The sequence below is a fragment of the Calypte anna genome, chromosome 3, assembly GCF_003957555.1.
Source record: "Calypte anna isolate BGI_N300 chromosome 3, bCalAnn1_v1.p, whole genome shotgun sequence".
Lineage (NCBI taxonomy): Eukaryota > Metazoa > Chordata > Aves > Apodiformes > Trochilidae > Calypte > Calypte anna.
In genome coordinates this window covers 16,709,824-16,734,630 of record NC_044246.1, presented here as the reverse complement: position 1 = coordinate 16,734,630, position 24,807 = coordinate 16,709,824, and the positions used below count along the sequence as shown (strand labels likewise).

General features: G+C 42.6%; 2 protein-coding genes across 4 annotated transcripts in view; one reads left to right on the top strand and one right to left on the bottom strand.

Moving 5' to 3' along the window:
• Positions 1 to 20,047, top strand: part of RBKS (ribokinase) — a 71,768-nt gene extending 51,721 nt beyond the window's left edge. Inside the window, exons 8-9 of one of the 2 annotated variants that reach the window (XR_003987360.1) lie at positions 16,567 to 16,887; positions 19,609 to 20,047. Coding sequence is in view for 1 of the 2 variants with exons in the window: in XM_030447466.1 (XP_030303326.1) it covers positions 16,567 to 16,740 (174 nt within the window). In the remaining variant the exon portion in view is untranslated. Of the gene's footprint in view, positions 1 to 16,566; positions 17,823 to 19,608 lie in introns of those variants that run through there. The other variant, XM_030447466.1, reaches the window with a different exon arrangement.
• On the bottom strand, positions 17,742 to 24,560 carry MRPL33 (mitochondrial ribosomal protein L33). 2 transcript variants are annotated; one of them, XM_030447467.1, is made up of 4 exons: positions 24,469 to 24,560; positions 23,088 to 23,106; positions 20,241 to 20,347; positions 17,742 to 18,054 (listed from the first exon to the last, which is right to left on the bottom strand). In XM_030447467.1, exons 1-4 carry the CDS (start codon positions 24,488 to 24,490, stop codon positions 18,005 to 18,007), a joined length of 198 nt encoding a protein of 65 aa, XP_030303327.1. In that variant the 5' UTR covers positions 24,491 to 24,560; the 3' UTR covers positions 17,742 to 18,004. The 2 variants fall into 2 exon arrangements, with proteins under 2 accessions (XP_030303327.1, XP_030303328.1); XM_030447468.1 differs by lacking the exon at positions 24,469 to 24,560 and adding an exon at positions 24,103 to 24,255.
• Positions 24,561 to 24,807: the final 247 nt, after the last annotated feature.

Here is a 24,807-nt window from a genome sequence, read left to right as displayed (position 1 = left end):
GATTCATATCTGTAGTTGAAGGAGAATAAGCTCAAGCTGTAAGGTGGCCTAGCAAGTAACTACCTATCCCAAGAGTATTCAGAGCTGTTCATGTGCATGCTCTTAGCATGCCATTTAATACCAAACAGAAGTTTCACCCTTTAGCTACATCAGCTTCAGCATCTTGAGGGACTGGGCAGTAATTTTTTAAGCTGCCATAATCCAATCACATCTGGTTATGTGTCTGTATCCATATTGACATTGTTTAGACCTGCAGAACAGAAAGCTACTGCCAGACAAAGAGTTAAATGATGCACACATCATTAACCCATCAAAGGATTTGCAGAATATTTCAGAGCCCCTATGAAAGCAGTCCATATGAAACCAGAGTTTGCTATTCAGAAGACAGATATGAGCTTCAACAGCCTCTTCCACTGTAGAAATTTTCTCATAGCTGCTAACACTGCCCAGAGCCCTCTCTGCAGCAGCACAGCTTCTGTACTACCTCCTGGTTATTTCTCTTGTCCACAGCAATTTTGAAAATTTTTAATAGCAAATATTTGGGTAGGTACAGGCACAAAGAGTTTGACTTCCTTGTCCTTGGCACTGTGCTCCCCATGCTTTGTGTTCATAGGTTCATCAGAGAGGCTAAGGGTTGACAGACTGCAGGGTCTGGCTCTTCCTCCTCACTTTTCCTTGAAATGGTTAATCTGAAAGTGGATTAGCTGAACACTGGGAAGAGCTGGCTCCATCTCCTGCTCTGTGGTGGAACGTGAATCTTCAAGATTGAAAATCTGGCATTTTTCACCCACACTAAATCAATACTATAAAGGGAAGAAATAATGCTTGTTGATTTATTTTTTTTTAGCGCTAATTATCTTAATGTGGGCTTTACTAATGTATGCAGTGCTTCTCATGACTATGAGCAGAGCTTTCCATACACAGTCCAAAACATGTAGAGCACGAATAGTCGTTCAGAAGGAAGTTTTGCAAGACATGGTATTGTAAAGCTGAAACATCTGTTTCTCCTGTTTTAGCTAAACTTTTGTCAGGAAAATAAACTTTCCCTTCGTTGACTAGTTTCTACTAGCTATTTTCTATGTGCAAATTTTGTAAAGGAAAAAAAAGTGAATTATTGAAAAATTATCCTCAGATTTTCTTTATGCAAGAAAGAAATATCTGATCAGAAGTCCAGTAGCCCTATCTATCTGTATTTGATGGTGATGTACATAAGAGACATTTGGTGCATTAAAAAGTACTAATATGTATATAAGAAAGATCTATATTATAATCTATTTTCATTACTTTAAATAGTTGCTTTTAAATCTCCTTGACTACATGAATTTAAATATGTGCATTTACTTATTTTTGGAAGAAGCTATTTCCACTTCACATGAAACTAGTACATGAAGCTGAATTAAAATAGCTGCGAGGGATAATTATATAATTCCATTTATATGACACTTTTTTCGTTGGTAGCAGAAAGTTTCACAAACCATTCATAAATTTGGTAAGAATTTCATAGAAAACAATAATACCAATTACACGTATTTTGCAGTTGTGTGTGCGTATGAAGCAGTTTGCCCACTGCTGAAGCAGAATCACAGCTGAGGTGGAACACAGCAGCTGGTTGCAAACACAGCTGTGGGACATGACCAAACAGCATCAGGTCAAAATTGTACTTGAGGTGAAGTGGATGATCCATGTGATGAACCACACGATGATCTTGGATCATGGCATCTCCTGCTGCAGGAGCCCTGGACGTGCTGTCCTGAGAGAGGCACACGCAGTCTGCTGACAGGGAAGGCCACGCTGTCCAGGCTGCAGAACAAAGCTCTGCTTTTTTTGCCCTTTCACCCTCACGCTCCCCCTCCGCTTCTGACAATCACGCAAAGTGTAATTTACAGCACTATTTACATCTATTTACATTTACTAATTATATTCCATTGAAACTGCCAAGGAAAATTTGTCAGAAGAATGTAATTACTCAAAGCTGGAATTTGGCCAGCAGTGAGATTCGTTCCCTTCCATTTTGCAGAAGCACACAGTGGGATCTCACAGAGCCGAGTGCTACAAGAGACAGCTGCAGACCAAGCTGAGCCCCTGGGGTACTGCCCGGGGTCTGCTCAGGGCTTGGTGTGTGCAGGTGGGCTCTGTGGAGGCAGTCAGGCTGCCTGGAGCTCGGGGTTATTCGGGGTCTGTGCTTTAGAGGACTGTCCGTGCCAGGCCTCCAACTGGAGGTGGGGCAGCCTGGTGGTCAGTGGCTGCATCAGGCTGTGTGTCTGCTGGCTGCTACTGGGCCTTGGGGTTTTGCCTTTTTCTGTGGTTGTTCCTTGCAATTGAATTGGGCTGACCTGTCTAGGATCCACGCTTTGAAGTGAAGGGCTGGCAAAGGCAGAATCTCTCCTATATGGCTGCAGTAGTGGAAAACGGGGTTTTCTCCAACTAAGCAAGCTAGAGCTGCTCTGCTCCTTCCCCTCACTGTTTCCAGGTTGCAGCACGTAGGTCACTGTGGGGAGGGAAGTGTTCTGCCTTTAGTTTTGTAATGTCTGGTTTGTTCCAGAGCCCACTTTGAATCGAGATACTGATTAATATCCACACATTCTTGTATCAGTTAGGGTGAGTTTCTTATATTCATCCCATCTGGTCTTTTAAATACATAGTACAGTTGCTCTGCTTAAGATCTCTTCATCATCTCCTACTCTAGGTTGACACATGCCAATGTTTTGTACACAAAAGTCCTGCATTAGCACACTGACAATCAGGAGAGCAGGCATCTGCATGTCTTAGGCATGGCTCTGTTATCTGTAAAGGCAAATGGAGACACTGGGGCACACAATATTTATATGAAAATTTGGAATCACTTTTCAAATTGGTGCCCCTAGTAATCACAGCAAATCCATGGTCTTCAGTTTCATGGAGAACCCAGACTGATTAATTTCACAATATTTCCAAGCCCAATTATTAAATTTCCCATATAACTTCTTACACTACCTGCCTGCCTGTGTTTTTTGAATATACAGAGTACACACCTGCTGAAGGAAGCTAAGGAGATTCCAGGTTGAGGTGCCATGCTTATGAACAGGAAACTCATTTATTATAAAAATTATAAAATTAAAATTTTAATCCATACAGGTGTGCCTGAAATTTGACATGTGGATGATTTATTATACATAGTCCTTCTCTGTACAGTGTTCTCAGAGAGGAATTCTAGATACTTTTTGTCATAATCATGAATTTTTAAATTATTTTTTCATGTCAATTATGCAAAATGCAGGCTCACTGCTGCAATATGAATTTGTCATCACATCTTTTGTGTTCAGATCCTATTGTTTTCCTCCAGTTTCTTACTACAGTATGTCAGATCTGCCTCTTTTACTACAGGACAGGATTAAAAAGGCTGTATAGTGCTCTCTGAGCAGCTTTGTGTTGAACTCTGAAGATGTTACACAATCTTTATTTTAATAAAGTCTCATATAAGTGCATAGCTATATAATTTAGATATGTCACAGTATTCAGGCCTGTGCAGTAGTTGTGGTCTAGAAAGTCAGTGTGGTTTAGCAATTTGAACAAAGGACAGAGTAAAAGCTCCAGGGCTCTGCAAAAGACATGCTCTAAATCCTTGGGAGAGTTACTTGTCTTCTTTGTACCCAAATTTATCTATCCATAAGATGGAGCTGCTATTAATGTATTGCATATAAACCAAGAGAAGTCTGTTAGAGATCAGAACAGAACCTGGGAGGCCTTTTTCCCATGTTTGTCATATAACCTCAGGCCAATTGTGCATCTTTGGGGGCTTTGCAAACTCATTGAAGTTCTTCTGCTTGAAGTTGAGAGGTCTTGTCTGTAAAAATGTGGTTTACACTAAAATTCTCTGACTTAGCTGTATCTTCTGGTTTTGAGGAAGCCTGAGCCAAAGGAGTGGACACTGAAATAAAGCCTTAGAATATAAATAAATCCAAAACAGTCCTCCTAATAACAGCAATTCTTTGTCTTTTGGCTTTGTGGCCTAACGTCTGAGGCTCAAGGGGATATAAATACAACACTGTGCAATGACTAATTACTCAAAATTCTGTGCATCAGCAGAAGTGGGACTTGTGGTTGACTCTAATATTATCAAATGCCTTCGCTATTTAATAATCTTGTAGCCGTACATTATTTAGCATGCCATTTGCACAAAGAACAGTGATTTTATTTCAGCTATCTCTCAACAAAGTAAAAATGCAGCTGGTAGTAAATGAAGCATTTGGCAGACAATGTGTCTGATGTACAGTTCCCTAACTTGCTAAGAAGAGAAAAATGTTGTGTGTTTAACCTTTGCCTACCCAAGGATGTAGCAAGAAAGAGTAAAGTGAACACAAAGGGCAAGGTCCTCTCTTTTTCCTTTTTTTTTTTTTCCCTTTTCTGTTTATTTTCCTTTTCCTCTTATTTTCCTTTTCCTCTTCCTTTTCCTTCTTGTTCTGCTTCTTGTTCTGCTTCTTCTCCTTTTTCATCTTCTTTTTTCTTTTTCTTCTTTTTCCTCTTCTTTTTCTTTTTCCCTTTTTTCTTTTTCTTTTTTTTTTTTCTTTTTCCTCATCTTCCCTTTTTTAAGAGAAGAGAAAAAGTTACTATCGGGCAAACAGCTTATCTATCAGTGGGCTTTATTCACACAGCAATACAGAGTAATTATGCCCAGAGCTCCCATTAACATCCCACAAACCAGCAGCATAATAGCTTCCTTTCTTTAACATGCAACCAAAATAGGTTAATAAATAAGTTTAGTTCCAGTCATAGCCCACTTTATGACTTGGCCTTCTGCATCCATTGAATTTTGGAACAGAAAACCCATGAGGAATAAGTTAATCTGCCAGACACTCCAATCGACAATCTGTACTGTAAATCTATTTAAAGCTGTATCTATTATGTTCTGAGGTTCAGCTGAACTGTGAAAGGGCACATGACTGAAATCACTGCATTTGAGTTGACTCACAGTTAAGTGTAGATGGCAATTGCTTGGCTCATCACGAGTTTCTGCTTCTGTTTCAGGCCTTCTAAAGACACTTCAGGTTTTGAAGGCTTGGGCAGTGGCCTAAGTGTGTACAGGTATCCAGTGAGGAGAGGAATTGCAAGAGTTGCATCCCTCTGCGTTGGCAGCCAGATGAGAAAAGGTGGAGCAGAATGGGTGTGCCCCCTTTCCCCTTAGAGAACAGAAAGCTTTATTATCTCAATTTTACAGGTAGGAAGAAAGGAACAAAAATATTATCAGTGAGGTGCCCGGAAACGCTTGCTAAAAATGTCCTGCTCGAAGTTACATGGCGAATTGGGGTGACTGGTCAAAAATTATGCACAGGCATAAATTGTCCCGTGCTGCACTCTTAACTTCTAGACGACATTGTCATGGAAGGAAATACTGTTTATCTGCCTGGTAACTGTCTATTTTAATCTGTAAGAACAAACAATCTAAACAAAATGAGCAAACAGAAGCAGACTTGTACAGAACAGTTTGCAGCCTTGTTTTCCAGTGGAAGATTCCACAGACCACCCAGGCTTTGCTCTAGTCCTTTTCTCAACCACGGAGCATATAATTAAATCCCTCTCCATTCCTGACTCTAAGTGGAAGAGAGTTATAGTCCTGTACAGTTTCTTTCCAGATGGAAATGCATAATTTAACAGAGATACAGCTGACAGGGAGAAGTGGGCTCAAAACAGTATTAGCGTTTGCCACAAATTGCGCTAAATTACAAGGAGGTACTTCTTGAAGACGTAGAAGAAAAAGATTAAACCCAACATTTAGTTTTCTAAATCCCTCCTGAGGTGGCTGAGTGCCATGGAGTGAAAACCTCATGGTAAAACTGAATTTCTGTCTTAGTTACATTAGTGGCACCAAGTATTGTGGGGTTTTGCTACAAACCATCAGGGTCAGGTCATGACATTTTGTCATATTGTGTCCAACAGCTTTGTTCTATCTACATGTATATGTAAAGTTGCTAAGCACCTTCCATTATTTACTACTTTTGTACTCACAGCACAAGATAAAGTACTGTTCTTACTGCTGTTTCGTAAGTGGGGAACAAAAGCACAAAGTGACTGGCTTGTCAGTGGCAAGTGAACCCACTTCCCTTGAAAAAAAACTGCTCCTCTGTACTTCTCTTCAAAAAGAATTGGGCCTGGAGGGAAAACATTGTCAGAATATCAGCTTTCTCACTTTTAGAACTGGACATCATTGTGGTTGTCCACATAAATGAGAAAGTACTTAGCACAGAGTTGCTTTGCGTTGGATGCTTCTTGAAGAGACTGTGAGGAGTTTCTGGAAATGTACTATGAGAACAGGTGCTCCACTACCATCATACTGAGAAATATTCCAGTTTGGAATTCCAGTTAACCCACTTGATTGGTCTGGACAAAAAAAAAAAAAAAAGTAGGGGCTCACCTGTGTTCAGAGCAGATCTTGGGCAGCCAATGAATGCACAAAAATCATTATCAGTTGTAACCATGCTTAGAAGTCTGGGATATCTGAGTTGCACAAAGGATGGAGAGGAAGGAAGACCAACTGTGTGCAGCCATCCTTTCTAATTAAATTCCTGCTGTTAAAAATAGCTTCTGGAAGCTGGAGCTTTTGGCATATCCAGAGTGTCACCTTCCCAAGTATCTTTTTCTGGCCTGAGATGTAGGAAGTTGAAAATGTGATCCACTGTGTAATAGTGCAGCATATTCTTGGCCAAACTCCTCGTCATGTTTTACCACTTGCATTTTTAGTTAGTTTACAAATGTCATATGCCTCCTTTTTTAATTTAAAGCTCCAGAACCAGGTATCATCCTGGCTATTGTGGAATGTAGCATACTCTTCTCAGTTTGTTCCCATCACATCCAGCTATGGTGAAAGGGAAGGCAAACCTGGATCCTGAGCCCCTCGCCCACTTAGTTACCCAGAAATGCCAATTGCAGTAATGTTGGTATTGAACTAAGACCTGATTTCCCCCAACAGGGTTTTCATTGCCAAGTAATTTTAACCACTACTGAAACCAGAAAGATTTACGTTGGATTGGTGATATTGCATAATTAGGTTTTCAAAAGAACAAGAACAGAGAAATGAGAATAGTGGGGAAATCAGACTTCTTGCTTTTGCAAATTCTAACCACAGAAAATGCCAGAAGTTATATTTCTTATCAAGAATAAAGGAGTTATACTTGAGTAGCCTGTTGCACAGAATATACTTCCCTTCAATTAGACAAATGAAAGGAAGCTAAAACTAAGTTTTGTGGACTGATGGCAGTAAAGGAATGCCTTTAATGATCAGTTTGCAGTTGAGTGTAATGATTCTGTCACTTTTCTCGGAGTTTTGTTGTGTGTGTGTTTAGAGATATAAACCCAGCTTTAGAAAAGCAGATTCCCGAATTCTGGCAGCAGTGTTGGTCAACTGCCCAAATGCCTGTAGGGAGTGTTGGTTTTATTAATTTCAAAGCACAAGTAGACACAGAAAGACAGGGAAAAGGTAAGGAATGTCTCGGAAAGTTTTGTCCCTCGTTACTGGTGTCTGTGATTTTGTTAGGGAAATACTTAAGCAGCCAGTATGTTCATTTTAAAGGGAATACCACAGAGAATGCCTGTCAGAAGTAGTGCCCTGGTGCTCACTTACTGGTAGAGACCATGAGTGAGGTGCAGGAGTCCTATTTTCTGCACACCTACCCCATGGGATAAGGGCAACAGAATGAGTGGGCAGCAGAGAGCATTGCTCTGGAGGAGAGCAGCAGTTCTGGCTTGTAGGTCACATCTTGCTGAACGCAGGAGCTACAACTTGAGTACTCACCAGAAAGAATAGACAAACTCAGTAAGAAAAAGAATGCAGGGAGCTGGCAAGAGGACAATGCTAGAGTTAGCTCAGCAAAATAAATAAATAAATAAATAAATAAATAAATAAATAAAAAGCCAAACCAAAACAAAAACCTCCTGAAGTTTGGTGGGTTTTTTCCCTCCAGGATATGTCATTCAGAGGTAGGCGGGAGCAGTGGCCAGCCAACAAAGGCTTGATACTGTGGTTTTGAAAGAGGCACTGGAGCATATGGAGCTTTCGTGCAAAAAAAGAATGTTTTTTTGATCAATTCCAGGCGAGATGGCAGTTGTGTCATTCCGAGTGCATCTCGTCAGATTAGATGGGATCACTAAGAATCTTTTGGCATTTTCAGTATAAGACAAAAAAAACCAACTCATGTGGCTAGTGAAATTGCCCAGCAAGGAGATTTCCCCTTTTGACTTGGCTGTTAGGTTATGGAGTCCTGAACCCATGTCCACCCCTGATGTGATGTATGCTGGGTTACAGTCAGTGACAATTTGCCAGTTCTCTCCTGGTGAGGAAACCCACTGCCACTATTGCAGTGTTCTGTCAGAACAAGGGGATGTATTCTGGGCCAGGCTTGAGCTCTAGTTTCATTTGTTCATTAAATGAAAGTTGTGAATTAACAGAGCAGCATGAGCTTTGATAGGAAGAAATTACAAGTTGGCATGAGTGTCACATGAATAATAAAAGGAGCCAAGTACTTCTCAAGGAAGTGAGATAAGTGAGGCTCTTGATTAGAGTAGAAGAGTAGCTCATGTTGTTGGGGCTTGATAAACCAGTTTGAGAAGTACAAATCAACCTTCTAACGAGCTGCTATATTTAGTGCTGAGCTTCAACCACGACTGATTCCATGCAAGTTCAGACTTTGGGAAAGGTAGATACAGCTCCTGTAGCTTGTTCAAGTGAAAGTCTCTTATTTCTGTTAGCAGAGATGTCTGTGTGCTTCCTTGTTGTTGACACATATATATGCTGGAGAGTTTCATATTGGGTTGAAATGTAATGAGAATTTTCCAGGACTTTGTTTCCTGTGTTATCAGGTTTCTATATGCACTCCAGCAAAAAAAAAAAAAAACAAACCCAACCCAAACAAGCATGGGGGATTTCCTCTGCTGCTTTTGAGTCTCTCTGTGAGGTGTGAACTTTCAGTTAGCTATTTTGTTTCTTTCAGGAGTTACTGGTTCAGTGCTAGTACTCCAGTGTGTAAGAATGAAGTAAATTCGTCACCTCTCATTAATGCTATCTGGAGTTGAAAGGAGTTTATATGAGCATCATCACTCTGGGTTGTTTCAATGACTCAGAAAACAGAGTGCTCCCTGTGGGTGAGTACTTTGTTGGCTTTCTGGGGTTAGTCTGTAACACTAAATAACTTCCTTACCCAGTGCTGAGTGCCATACTGGAATATTATTACCTGGCAAAACAAAGCTCTTCTGTGCTCCCTCCCAAATTTCATCAGCATGTGCTAATAGAAAGCCATCAACTCACAGACATCTTGCAATATTTTTCTTGTAAACAGCAAGGTGGGATCTGTTCTGATCCTGAGAATCTAGCAGGGCTGGGGGCAGTGTGTGCAGGTCCACTTACTGATTTTTAATACCTCCATCCTGGGGTTCCCAAACTGTGTCTCATTTTTGAAGGATGGGTGGCTAATGTTATTCCCATTAAAGTCCATGCAGGATAAGGAGCTCTGAACTCAGCCTATGTATGTCTCAAAGTGGGTGTTCCTTACATTCTTGATCTTAAGTTGGGTTCATTTCCTTTCACATGAAATGAGAGCACTATTACTACCTTCAAAACAGATGCTCTATAGGGGCTTTGAAATGTAAAGCAGGACTGTGTGATATTGCCAGATCTCTAGATACTTCAGCTGTGCTTTTTAGATTACATACGAATTAAAAATTGCAGATTTGTGAATGTTGTATGGTTTATTTCCAGCATTCTCCACAAAGCAGATAACTTTTCAAGGGATTTCATGCATCTGTAATACTTGTCACTGATCTTTTTAGAAACAGTGACTAACTTTATGTAGTAGGATGTTTCAGAAAGGAAAGAAAATGCAGACAGGAGGCCTTGTATTGAGATTAATCTCTCAGGAATGCAGGGGGCTAACGGTCAGGCTGATTAATCACTGTTAATGAACCATCAGGAAATCTGTCGGGAAGTGGGTAAAAATTCCTGAAAGCTGATGTGAAGCACTGTGTGGTGTGCTTTGGTTTTGATGTTTCCCAACTGACAGACTACAGTGGGTGTAGTTTAGTTACCTCTAAGCTCTCGAGGCATGTGAAGGACCAGATTAATGCTGCCCTTTTCATCTTGAGTAAGTGAGCAAGAAATTTTCCCCATGCATGGGCTGTGCAAGTACAAGAAACGCAAGAAAGTCAGGGGTTGCTCCTTCCTACAGCTTCCCAGAACAGAATCTGGAAAAGATACATCAAGGAAGAGTGACCTTTCCCTCATTCCTCCAGTCTGAGCCCACAGGGTATAGGAGGAAGAGTGGAACGTGCGGTTTTCCCTGGGTGAGCGAGGAGCCAAAGTATTAGGACTTGAATACACAGTTGAGTTAATGAATTGCCTGGTGTTGACCGAGGGTGAGGTTTCACAGTTGGCTTAAGCTGATCCAAGATCATGCTGCTGCTGAAAGGAGTGTTTATAACCTCTTTCTCCTTGGCATTGGACTAGTTATCGTGGTAATACAGCAGCTTGTTGATCTGGGTGGAAACGAATGTTTTTTGGTCAGTGTTGACTGGCTTAGCCTTCAGATGGGTGAGAGAACTGATCTGTCTCACTGCTTGGCCACACGTGTGCTGGATCTGATGTAGGGGAGGGCATGGGAACACGAGACAAGGATAAAAACATGAGTGGGGACTGAGCCTTTCAGCAGTAACACAACCGTGGATTGGCTTACGCCGATTATGAAACTGCATTCTGAATCACTGGAATAAAGACTGCAGTGTCAACCTACAGGGAATGCAAATTAAAATGTGTCAGCTCACACCTCCCCCCGTTCTGGAAGAGTGGCTGAATGCAGGTGGCTGGGTGGAAGGAGCACACGGGGGGGCAGCAGCAGAGGAGTTCACAGTGGCTTGGTCTGGGGTGTGCAGAGCAGAGCAGCCAGAGTTGGTGTGTGTTCAGGGAGGGTTTAGGTGAAGGAGAAAGGAACAGAGGAGCACCAGTGCTGTGGATTCTCTCTATTTTCCTTTAGCTTAGGATAACATATTCTAGCTTGTCTGATTGACTGCAGACAAGGCTACCAGAGCACAGATCAAGAATGATAACCCACAGTAGTTGTGGCTCCAGACCCCAAAGGTCTGGGCCACAGTGTGCTTCTTCTAGTATTCTTCCTTTCTCTTCAACCCATTTGGCTTTGCAGTGCTTTCTAGCTTAACTTAGACCTAAAAGGGTGAACCTCTACTATTTGTTTAAGGTTCATTTGTTTTTTCTTGAAAAATTTGGTCATTAAGGACATTTTATCATTTTGTTCTGGTTCAGAACTCCACGCATAGCTATAGGAATAACTGTGCTAGTGGAAAATAGCTTGGTAATTTTCAAATATTTCAGGTTTTTGAGGGTTGTGACCAAAAGTCTGCTCCTAGAAGTAAAGCCATGCAGAGCCCTACCAGTATCTGTAGGGCACCCAGAGAGATGGCAATCCTTCCTCACAGAATCAGCAATCGGACTCTATGGGGGTTGTCACTCTTGTTAGGCTCTGAACTTAGCAAATAGTTGGAAGATGTAAAATCAGTTTGATTTCAGGAGAGTTTCAAGATAGTGGAGTTAAATTTAATTTAAAGGCTGTCTTAATTCAAACCTTCAAAATATCTTTCCAGTGGAGAGATAGGAAAGGAAAGGTAAGGAAAAATTGGGGAGTGGTAAATTTTAACAGACACACCCCAAGTAACAATACAATAGTCTTGCACAAGCAAATAAATGCAAAAGTAAATAAAAAAAAAAAAAACAGAAATAAATTTCCAGAAAAAATAAATAATCCAGAATGAAACCACTCTCAATCACTAAAAAGGATAAACAGGGGCTCTTTCAGGGAGAAGACATCATTAAAAATAGAGGGGAAAAAAAAAAACCAAAAAACCCTCTATAACTGATTAAACCACTGTTACCAAGTGATATTATACTCCCTGAGCATTTCAGCTGAAATTATCTTGTAGCTGACACGTAGACCCTCTTGGCACAAAAGTGTCTGAATGTATCCCAAAGGCTGGAAATGTTTCTCCAGTTCCACCACTAACCTTTCACCAAAAAACAGCCCAAGGATTCTTGTAGGGAGGCCTAGGGTTTCCCCAGTTCTGAGGAGTGGGTAGAAAAAGTCTTCACTGACAGGTATTTTTGTGTTATGTAGGGCTAATCTGTAGTTTGGGTACAGCGTAGGCAGGGGTACAGCAAGGAATGTTGAGCAGATGTGACAGAAGTGATAACATCCTTAGCATAAGCCAGTATCACATGGTTATGGAGTGCTATAAATACAGCAGTTCTCCAAAGCCCAATTCCTTCAGCAGAGCTGGGCACCTCTGCATTGCCATGCATTTAGGTGGCACTAAATCAGTATAATCCCTGGGTTTGCTCATTTGTGCACCGCTGGGAATGCTTCTGGGAGACTCTAAGCATCACTGCAAGCAATAGTACTGGTTCCACTTTATAATGCAGTTTTTGACAGCTTTTGGATTGATGTCTGGATTTATTAACTAAATGAAGAATTTGTTGTTACAGGCATGCCTAATGTTTCTCTTGTATTGCTATCATTTCTTTTAGAACTTGGTAACATGCTCTTACAATGTATTGAAGTGACTGAAACCATGTGATATACAGAGTGTACATGGACTGTGACTTCTTGAAAAATCATCCAAGGAAAGTTTTCTGAGCTTCAGTAACAACATCAGGCTCCAGGGGCCATAGCTCCCTCCTGTCCTTCTGTGGTTGCCATTACTCTTTCCCCAAGAGAACAGGCTGGGAGGGTTAAGGCTGAGCAAGAAGTTGCCTTGGAACAGAAGCAGTGCAACTGCTGTGACACTGTGAACTGCAGCTTTTGGCCTCCTGGCCTCCAAATTATTTTGGTGAACAAGTCATCTTATTGTAAGAGTAAAATGTATCCTATTATTCTGTGCATGATTGTAAAAGTAAAATGCTTTACTTGCTGTAAAGTCTGTTGAACAGTAAATATAGTTTCCACTTACAAAGCACTTTCCATAAAAAGCTTCTCAGGGCAACATCATATAAAAATAGTTATAATGCAGTTGTGAATCAGCTTCTGACAAATCAGGACTAGCAAAAACTAAGGTATAAACAGAAGTGTTTTTGTGGGTTTTCTCTTCTCTAGAGGTGCAGAATCTTGATCAGTACTGGACTGTAACAAACAAAAAAATCCCTTTTTCAGACACACAGGAAAACAAGGATATTTCAAACTAGTGGCACAGAATATAAATACCTTGTCTAAACTGCTTCAAAACCATAAAAATTAGTCAAAACCATACCATTTTCACTTTACAACTAGCTATGCCATATCAGAAAACTGTTTACATCTAATTCTTTGTTTTATTTCATACAAACTAGCATGTCCTGCTAGGAGAAAGGTTGCAGAAGCTTTATTTTTATTTTTATAGAATGAATTATCTCCAGGCACTCGAGTACATTCCTGGAAGACAAATGCTGAAGAATGTAAAATATAATATATTCTGTGTTTATATTTTGTCAGTAGGCAGCTTAAATGCTCCTTACAGGTTATTTTCAAAATGTATTATTTTTGCAAAGTAAGTTTTATTTCTTTTTGATTTATAGCAGGCTTCAAAACAGCTAAAGTTAAAACTAATATTAGCTAATCCACAGTTTGGATAATCTTGATTTTGCTCTGAGCCTGTTTCTCCTGCTTTGTGCTGACCTTTTCTGAATCTCCCAAAGCCAGTGTAGTTTAATCCATAACGCCAAAGAGGGAAAGCCTGTTTCTGTAAGCTGAAAAGAGTTCTTATGGCAGCTCCCTTACAGCTGAGTCAGTTCTGCTATTGCTCTTTGAGTCATGTTTGACCAGGCACGTCTGCACAGACCAGAAGCAGGGCTGAACAGGGTATCTACATAATCAGACTGATATATCCCTCTGCTTTCAATGTAGTGGCTCCTGTATTGGAAACATCACACACACAAAACATTTACTTACCAGCAACTGAAATTATGATACCTTAGGGTCTGCAGTTGCTGAGCTTTAAAGATACTGACTACTTCAGCCTATATGTATGGGAAGTAGGGATTTCAGTGACAGTTTACTGGCATGAAATCCTTCTGTATATTCTTATACTCTCTTTTCTTGCAAAAAAACCAAAACAAAACAAAACTAGGGGGCCTTTTTCCATTCTGCAAGGAAGTCTGCTGTTCACTCCCTTTTCCACCTCTGTAGTTATTTAGCATAGTTCAGCCTCATCAAAAGGAAGATGTACATCCATCTCACAACCTCAGAGCATTGCCTACAAATGCAGAGGCACAGTAAAGTTGAAGGGAGAACTTAGATTCCATCTTGCTGTCATCCAGACTAAGACCTGGCTGGTGTAGGGTTAGTCTTTTTTTTTTTTTTCCCCAATAGAAAAAGTGCATCAATTATTTTAGGCAGTATTTAGTTACTTCTGTTTTTTTAAATCTTGACGAAGACCGTGCCCCTGCTGGGCAATGATTTCTGCTGTTAGAGACCAACTATTCTGAGTATTCCTCATTAAGATAATATTTGGCCACTTCTATTACTCAATGGCCACTTTATAAGAAATATGTGATGTAAAAATGATGACTTGTAGCTAGAGCTACATATACCAGATCTGCTTGCTGAAATTCTACTTATGTCTAAAACAGCAGCAACAAAATAGCTGTAATAGTTAATCATGCACTGATTAGTTATAAATCCTGAGTTGGGCTGGAGATTTTTTGTATTATGCATCAGACAAAAGCTGCTGGCAATGCTTAACTAGGAGTCACCTGCTCCTGCTCCACCTGCCATTGTGGGAGCACTCTGGAAACCAGAAGAGAGACAAAGGCTCAACAGAAACTGACAAAACCCTTCACCTGTCCCTTGTATGTTCAGGAATACAGAACTGTTGAAACAGGTGGTGCCACAGCTGCCTGCTGGGGTACAACATTGCTTCTTAACTTGCCCTTTGCCAGGCAACACTCCATCCTGCCCCACTGGGAAGGTGATTGGCAGACGAGGTCCAAACTTCAGGCTAAGTGAGAGTTAAGCTGGGAGTTTCCTGACTGGGAACACCAATGCAAACAGCTGCTGGGGAAGGGCTGGGCAAGGAGAGAGAGCCAAGGCATGGCCTGACCACCCCTACCCTGCTCTCACCCCCCTTGGAATTGCCAGCCTGCTCTGCCGGGTCAGCTTCTTGTAATGCTACCAAAAGATTTCTCTGGAAATGGTAGGGTTTTTTTCATGCTGGTATGATACTATATTTAGCTGATTTTAGGGTAAGTAGTAGTTTAACACCGAGAACACTAGAACTCAAAACTGGAAAATTACTTCCTAGCCTTAACTTCCAGTTTTAAATTTTGCTCAGCTATCTTAACTAACTTTTTCCAGGCCCTTTGCTCTTGTCTCATGACTCTTGGGGCCTATTTTTTCCAACTACACAGGCAAAACGCCTCAGGGGAAATAGTCCCTATGCTGGTTCTTGAGAGAAATAAAGTATTACCAGTGTGTCCAGTGTAACACTTTTGCTGGTATACAAATATAACTAAAAACCAGGGAGCTTAGAACCAGTTTTACAGTACAAATAACAATTGCTATCAGTATTATTCAGAAATCAAGCCAGGGAGAAGGAACACTGAAATGAAAAGGCAAATCAAGTTTTAAATTACTTATTTTGCCAGTTGTTTGGGACACTACAGAGCACTGAACGTTGCAAAACAAGAGTTATTGTTAAAAAGCACTCAGGAAGCAAACAGTTGTAGTTCTGGGCTGGTCAGTGCAGAACTAGTGGTGTCTGGGCTCGGGGGTCAGAGCACACCAGGGCACAGCCAGGGCCCATGTGGGGGAAGCATTTTGCCTGTTTGCTGGGGATTGCCCAGCGTGGGCACAGCACTGGGCAGCTCTGTGGGAGACACAGCCTGGGGACTGGTGGCTCCAGCAGGCCGTGGCTGCCAGAGCTCCAGGTGAATGTCACTGTCCTTTACCCCCCCCAGTCAAACTCACAGGTGCACAGGTGGCAAAGCTTGCCCTAGGAGTAAGAGTGGGGTTTGTGATACACACAGCATAGCCTTTCATTAGTGGGACCCTTTTAATGAGAGAGAGCCAAGTTCTGGAGGCATCAAAATGTATCATTCTGCAACTAGGAATTTACAGACACCACAAACCACATGGCTTTATTTTTTTCCCCTTTTCTCTATCCCTTCTACCACTGCCCTTTATGAAAAACAGAAGTTAAATGAGAGAAAAATAGGTTTAATGAAACATTCAGGTTGAGAAATCCAAATCAGGCACTCCAACAACAGGAAGTTTCAAAAGCAGTGTTTATAACAGCACGTTGCTGAACTATGGCACACTTACCCTTCTTTTTGTTTAAGTTTAAGCCATATCATAGTGTGTACCAGGGTTCAACAGCTGGGCACAGAGTATTGTGGCATTAGTTTAACATGGCAGAATTTGCTGGGCATAGAAAAGTGAAATCAAACTCAACTCCTGAAAAATTTCCTGACCCCTGCAACCAGTGCTGCAACTTTTCTCTTTCCAGTAAACACATCTGAATTGTTTCACCATGCAAGTATGCTTCAACCTCTTTGTTGTTCTGTTCTAGGGAGCTGGAGACAGTTTTGTGGGAGCACTTGCCTTCTACCTGGCATACTATCCCGAGTTATCCATGGAGGAAATGATCAGGAAGTCAAACTGCATCGCATCAGTGAGTGTCCAGGCATCGGGGACACAATCTTCATATCCTTACAGGAAGGACTTGCCTCAGGACCTTTTCTAATTGCCATTGTCTGGCTCAGTGCACTGATTTTATCTTAGCCCAGACAGAATTATTCTCCTGACTACACCAAGGTTGTCCTCTGCTGACTGGAAAGACCAGGGAAGTCTCTGCTTCTGGAGGAATCCTGCTAGTTCCTGCTCTACAGCAGTAAGATGGGGTGAGGGGGGTGGGTCTTCCACACACAGCACAGCAGCTCCCTCTGGCCTGACACACAACCATCAGGCTTGTGGCCACCCCACACAGAGCACCATGCACAGAGCACAAGGATGACAGTAAAATGTCTGGAGCGTACTGGGCTCCTGGTAGTACTTTAACTTCACCTGGTTTTATCAGAACTGCTGGTGTGCAATGCCAGCTCGAGCAGCAGAGCTTTAGCTGTGAGGTTGCAGCTTGAGTCCCCAGCTGCAAACACCAAGGCCAGCACTTGGCTGGTAAGGAGGCCCCATCCATCAATCCCTGCCCCACCTATTCCCAGTGCTTCCATTGCTGGCTGCAGCACTGCACTGTGTACTCCTGCCAGACCGGGGCAGGAGACTAGACAGAGGACGAGTACTGTTAAGGTAGACTCTGAAAAATGTTTCCAGCTATACTGCTCTTAAATGTAGGTGGGCTAATTAAAGGAAAGCTTCCAACATCAGACAGAGAACCACTCTCACTATTTCTTCACACAGCACAGAAATCCAGAGGTGAAAAGTCCATCCTTCTTACCTGACTGAAAATAGTTCAGCCCTTATAGCTTATCCAAAAGCTCATCTTATTTCACCAGCCTCCCTACTGCTTCTTCCTTGCCCAGGCAGGAGCTGGTGCAACACAAACCCCTCCAAGGAATGACACCAAGTTGTGGTCACTAGTGTTGAATCTGTGGGCTGGTAGGTTAGAAAAACTTGCAGTCCTGCCATTGAATTCCTGCTGTGGAAAATGTTAATTTTTATTGCCTTATAAAACAATAGTTCCTTTGAAGATTACAGCCTCTTTCACAATGGAAAACACAGACAATGGGATTTGCTATTTAATTTTTTTAATTGAGTACTGCAAAAATAACTCAAAAGATAAATAAATGTTACTGTGATGATCTATGTCCAGACATTAAGAATTTTCTCTCTCTGCATTGTTTTATTCACAATGGCCTTCAAATCACAGGAGACGGTGATCCCAGTTCATTTCCTCTCTTTTCAGCCCATGTTGCTGGATTTCTGAATCAGCACACACACTGTCCTCCCCCAGACCATCCCCTCCTCATGCATAAATCAAGCCTGGTCATTGTTCAGAGAGAGCGGATTTTTTTCTTCTCTGTGAAGAGGACACGTTGTTTTGCTGTAGAGGGGGAAAAAAGAGAATCTGTTAAGAAGCCTGAAGTGTTAAAAAGCAATTCCACTAACCTACAGCCCTTCCTCCTGACTGCCTTCACTGCTCAGATGAGCGTGAAGCAACTGACTGGCACAGCGCTGCCATTAACCAAGTCTTGAAAGAGTTTAGTAGTGCTTTCCCTTAACCACATGTAATTTTTAGTTCCTAAAAGGTCCATTTACCTCTGTGAAAATAAGTATCAGGATTTGAGTGGCTGAAAACATTCAGCAGCTGCTGTGTGACTATTCTGAGTCACAGCTGCTCAATGCAGGGACAAAAATAGGTTCTTGCTGCTTTCTACTACTCAGCTTCAGAGCCCAAACAACTGCAGCCAATGAGCTGGATCTAACTGGGCTCACAGCCTGACTGAAAAGTTCATTTGGTGTCCTGCAGGTCTCTCACTGAGGCACAAACTGACCCTGCTTCCAATGCCCGATGCAGGTGTTGGCAAAGTCAGTTCAGCTACAGATTAAACAAAGCAAATACATTACTAAACAAGTTTTAAAATATCAAAGCAAAGCTTTACAATCTCACTAGACAAGCACTGCTGTTCCATTGAACTTCATCATACAAATTCCTTTGAAAGCTGGGCAAGAGCAAGCCACACAGTAACAAAAACTCTTCTTTCACATAAGTTTCGCTTTAAGAAACATTGCAACTTAGTAACACACTCTGTTGCTGTAGTTGGGAGGTAGTGAAACTTGGGCACTACTGCCGCTGTTTCACTCAAAAGATTCTCTCTGTGGAGGTCCCAGGTTTTTGAGAAGTAAAAAACATAAGGTGAAAATGCATGCCAAGTGAAAATGCTTCCCAACATATTCCTGATGTGAGTTGGTATCTAGACTCAGATTTACTTTCCTTCACACATGCAGCACTTTCTCACATCAATTTCTCACTTATGCTCTACTACAGGCTACAAAGATCAGAGCTTTTTTCTTTATTACTTCCAATTTTGAACTTCAACAACCTACTACATGTTCTGCAACATAAGTGCCACATAGCCCGAGTTCTCCACGCTTGTCACATTTCTTACAAGTTGTGAAGCTTCTGGAGTCTTTGTACAATATTTCAATGCAGTAAATTAAAATTTTCTTACTGAAGAAAACAATCCCATTGATCTCTGATTCCCTTTCTGTATAGAATTCAAAATGCAAACTGCCACCTCTGTCAGCATGAGTGCTTTGATGAGAGCTTGCCATCTCTCTGGTAGTTCCTTCACCTGCCGTAAAGCTCCCATACCGTTAGATCTGAGCATTAAAAGTTGTCATCTACCAAGAACATAAAATTAAATGAAAAAAATAAGCTTGAACCACATAACTACTGCCCATGCAGTATGTTACCTACTTAGAGCTGTTTAATTAACACACTTCTGTATTCTATAGATTAAAACAGCATTTTTTGCATTAACTCCCCCATGCTATTTCTCACATGGCCTAGTTTTAATTCTGAGCTTCCCCAAACTAAGCTTTCTAATGATAAATTAAGTGTTTTAATGTTCATGTTTTAATGTTCTTCCTCCAGAAACTTGAGCTATCAATCACCTTTCAAAAAGTTTGCTGAAGAAAAGGCATCTTGGCAATTGCTCTAACCCCCCCAACAGCAGATTCTTAAAAGGGAGAAAATTTGCAAGGACCTGAGAAACATAAAAGAACCCACAAACTGTCATCTGGAAAGCAGCATCGTTTGTGAAGGAGCAAGAACTTGTGTTTGTTTCTTTAAAAGAAAAGGTCCATTTCATAAGTGGTGGTTAGAATGTATTGTCTAGATCATCCATGACCAATTAACAGAACACTTCTATCGATACATTGTGGCTGCTTGTTGGAGGTAGCACAGTCTAGCTAACCACACAAAGAAAAAGAATGAAAGAACTCATGTGTCGCTTTGCCACTGACATGTGGCATGGCTGTCATCAAAGACTGATGTATCTGGAAAGTCATTACTTTGTTTCAGTGCCGCGATCTATATAATGAGGGTAATATTTACTTCCCACTGGAATGTCATGAAGAAAAGCAATGGTAGTCATCTGAGTATGAAACATGTTACAACATACTTTGGTTAGATGGGAAAATTCCTGTTATATAAAAACCTTTTACCCCACACAGTCAGAGAAGCTGATACAAAGCAGGCTGAAATCATCTGTGAGCTCCTCTTACCAATGGGATCGTATCTCAGCAGGACCAGTTTTTCCTGCAGTCGGAGTCTCCTGATGTTGAAACCGTAGCCCGTCTCAGCTGCACTCTTCATCCTCACCAAAACGTATCTGAAGTCACAAGGAATGTCTCAAGTGTCACAGGGGCACCATCAAATGGACAGGTTTTTATCAGAAACAATTTGGAACAATCACTCTTATATAAGATACTTTATCTTAACTTCCTGTATGTTCTGGATGGGAGTTTTAATATCATATGCTAAACTTATAATACAAAGAACCCACTATAAACCATAAATTCCAGCATCGAATTTCACTAAATGACTCCTACACAGAATACAAGCCCAGAGAAAGGTAGCTTCTCTCCAAAACAGTAAGGGAGGATGAAGAAAAACAGGCAGGAAAGATTTAAAAAAAAAAATAAATTAACATACAATTGTGTCACTATGGCTTAAAAGAAAATGACAAGAGAGGAAGGATGATGGTAGTTCAAGATGCTGGGGCTGTAGATAATGCTGTATCACAGACCATCACTTCCACATGCAGAGAGGAACCAGAGCAGATAGGCTGGAACAGGAGGCATACAACAAAAGCAGCAGGGCCCCTTGGCACTGTCCATCCTGCTAGAGATTCAGGGCTTGACATTAACCTGGCCACAGGAGCTCCCTTCCCCATTGGAGGGCTCTCAGTTTGTGGAGCAAACCAGCAGCAGCTGCAGGGAGCAGGGCAAGCCAGCAGAATGAGAAAGTCACCACCATATCTGCCGTGGAAGTATTCCAAAACCTACACAATTTCCCAGAAACGGGGCGTCTTCTGAAGTTTAAAAAGAAAGGTCAAACCAGTCTGTAAATTACATCTTTCATTATCACTGTAATAGAGGGATAGATACATCTCTGCATGTGGGCATTCAGTAATTCACCTTGATTTTCTGGCTGCTAATACAAAATGGTCTGTTAAATTTACCTTGAAGACACCCATTTTTCCTCACTTGTGCTGTTCCTACCAGTGTACTTCCTTGAGCTCTCCCTTTTCCACTTTGCAATCTAATTTACTCCAAGCTCAAAGTAAACAGAAAAGCACTGGATTCCCTCAGACCAACTGACCAACCACAGTCCAAGGATTGTCCCTGAGTACTGCCCTCTGCTTTACACTACTGCAGGTGTGGTCTGTAGCACCACTAACCACACTGACTCTTTCCCCTACACCTCACCCACTTCCTCAAAGCCTCTGTACAGTTTCCCCTTTCTGCGGGAATCAGTGGTATCGGTATGACCAGGCCTTGAAATTCTTGTGCACCACAGATTTGAGGCCAAGCCCTTTCTCAACAATACACCTTGTTCAAAACACTTGCTGCCCAATGAGGAAATGTAACCAGGAGCAGAGGTAGAAAAGTGGGAAGCTCTTGGCAAATGGGGAGAAAACCCAAGGGGACCACAGAAGGATCACAAAATGGCTTAGGTTGTAAGGGACCTTTGAGATCCTCTAACTCCAAGCTCCCTGCCATGGGCAGCGACGCCTCTCATCTAGATAAGGTTGCTCAAAGCCTCATCCACCCTGCTCTTGAACACCTCCAGGCAGGCACATCCACAACGTCTCTGGACGGTCTGTTCCAGAGTCTCACCACCTTCATCCTGAAGAGCCTCTTCCTAACATCCAGTCTAAACCTAATCTCCTTCATGGTTTAGAACCATTTCCCTTTGTCCCATCACTGGACACTTTTATGAGAGGTCCTCCTCCATACTTCCTGTAGGTTCCCTTCAGGTACTGGAAGAAATAATATAAGGGGATAACATATTCCTGAAGCATATATGGAACTATACAAAGCACAGGGAAAGGAACATCATGGAAAAAAAAAAGGGGAGGGGGGGCAGGGCATAATAATTGTTACATTGACATTAGGAACACTTTCACCTTTTTCACCTCAAGGAACCATCCTGCTTTCTTTGTTTCTGCAAAGAAGCAACAGTAGAATCCTGAGATATCAAACTGTTCTTTTTCCTGTCAGGCACATACTTGAGAAGAGCTTAATTTCAGTAACAGAAGAACTTCTTCAAACCCAGAAAGTGGTTGGTACTAGCTCTGTTAGGGGGCACTTCTTAAAAAAAAAAAAATTAAAAAACCCAGAAGATGTACCACAGACCATTGGCCCAAGGTTGTGCAGTACCAAATGTAACACACTTGCACAGAATGGAGCCTCTGAGAATCTGAAGACAGGGATTTGTCTAGCTAATTTTCTTCCAATTAGCATTCTGGATGCAACTCATTCTCTCCACATGATCCTTCCATCCACACTGCAAGACTAGTAATGTTCTGAAAGTAATTATTCCTTCCTTTCCAACCCTTAAAGCAGCAGCTTTCTATGAAAGTCAAAGGACTGGGACTAAATTTCTTCCAGAGCCCACTCACACCTTTCCTGAGCTGAACAACACTGCAAATGCCCAGCACACTGACTGCACCCTGTCCACTCCTCATGTACCAGCATACTGCCCTCCTCAGCTAACTGTGAAAGTTAACAAGAGGAAGATGATGTAGATAACTTAGAGCACCTCTTTAATCATAAAGCTCAGCTTTCTTCCACTGCACACAGTGCTTTGGATATTACAGCTCAGCATGACAGCCATAGCACAGCACCTACATATCCTGCAATGTTAAAACCTAGGGTTTTTTCACACCATTCTGTACTTACCTGTGAAAAGACATGCAAGCAGCACAGAGAGGATGCAGCTAGACTCAAGGACTGCAATTCCCTCAGGTATATTAAAAAGTTCTAGGGAAGCCTACTATATAGTAAAGTTACCTAAAGATATAGGGTGGAAGCAGAAATTTAAAATATGGTGAAAACATCACTTACTTAGATTTGCTCTTGGCCACTGTTGTGGTTTTTTTTTCAGCATGGAAAAAAAAAAAGAAGAAATGGTTATCATTTTTACCTTGTTTCCTTTATATGCAAAATATAAAGATTAGGAGTTGCGCCTGCGTGCCCTTGCATCAACCACAGATAAGACCATGCAAAGAGATTTACTGTCACAAATGAAATGTCCCTTGTTCTTTCTCTTCTCTGTCATCCAACTTATACAAGTGTCTGTCTAAATGCAGCACCTACTGCAACAGACTGCACCTGTTGCATCCTCCAGAATTTTTCAATATGAAGCTTCAATGGTGAATATGAATCCAATGACCACATACACAGCTAAATAAACACTAACACTGCTGGTGAAAACTGCAGTCCTACTCTCCCTTGCTTGCTTATGCCCACCACTGCTCTGGCTCCTGCAGTAGCTGCCTGACACAAAGGTTTGTGTGACCATACAGTGACCTAGACCAGAGAGCTGTTCTCAGATGAGACAAGAGCCTCACAAGCCTGGGGTTAATTAGCCCCCTGATCTAACCTACCACACAGAATGAAATGAGCAGAATCTTTTTTTTTTTTTTGTCACCTCAGCGAATTTAAAGTAACCATAAGTCTACGGCATAGATAAATAATAATAAAAAAAAACAACAAACCCAAAACAGAATGAAAAAAACCCCAACTCTTCACGATGTGATGAAAAACTGCTCATCTGTATTCTGTCTATGCGACTCTCACTTAGGCCACCCCGAGCTTCTGGCCAAGCTCCTCTCGCATTGTTCACCACACCCCAGACATTTCCAACAGGGTTATGAGCACATTTCTCACCTCATACTCCCCCTGCCACCCCACTCCCTGTTTTTCCATTCTTCAGCTGTAATTCCCTGACCTCATGTCTGAGTTCTGCTTCCCTCGAGTTCCCCTCAGCCCCCTCTCACAGGGCCAGCGTTCTGCCAAGGCCATGGCTCACAAGGAGCCCCTCGGCTTCTCCCCGCAGCCCCGCTCTCCTCTGACACCCCCTTCCCCGCAGCCGTTCGCCCGGCAGGACATGAGGCGGCCGCTCGGGATCGGGATCGGTTCCCTCCGGGGCTGGGGCGGCCCCGCTGACTCGGGCACAGCGCAACGGCCTCGCGTCCTCCAACGACTGCCGCGCCCCGGCACGAGGCGGCGCGGGGCACGCCGGGAGCTGTAGTCCCGGGGCTGCCTGGAGACACAGACCCCGCGGCCCGGGCTGAAGGGGGTTGGGAAGGGAAAGCGGCGCTGGTGGCGGTGCTGTCGCCTGTGCCCACGCACGCCCCGGGGCCCCTCTCATCTCCTCTCCTCTCCCCTCCCCCGCGCCTGCCGCCGCTTCCCGCCCCGCCGCGCTCCTCCCTGCGCCACTCACACGTAGCCACCGTTAGGAACATATCGCCGGTGCCCACGGAGCCGCCCCGCCGCAACCCCTCCCCCTCTGCCACCGCCCGGCAGAAGCGCTTCCGGGGCGGGGCCGCTGCCTGCCCGCCTGGCTGGGGCTACTGGAAGGGGCGGGGTGAGGGGGCCGTTAACGGCTGCGGGAGGCGGAGTGCGGGGGCCTTGGCCGCTCGGGTTCGGTCCGATCCGGTCGGCATTCTGCCTTGACTGTGAAACGAACAGGGAACGAACACTCGCCGTGTACGTTCGGGTGGCAGGGAGCTGAGATTCTGAAACCCTCCCCGCGTAGGCCTCGACTGACCCGCAGCGTCGG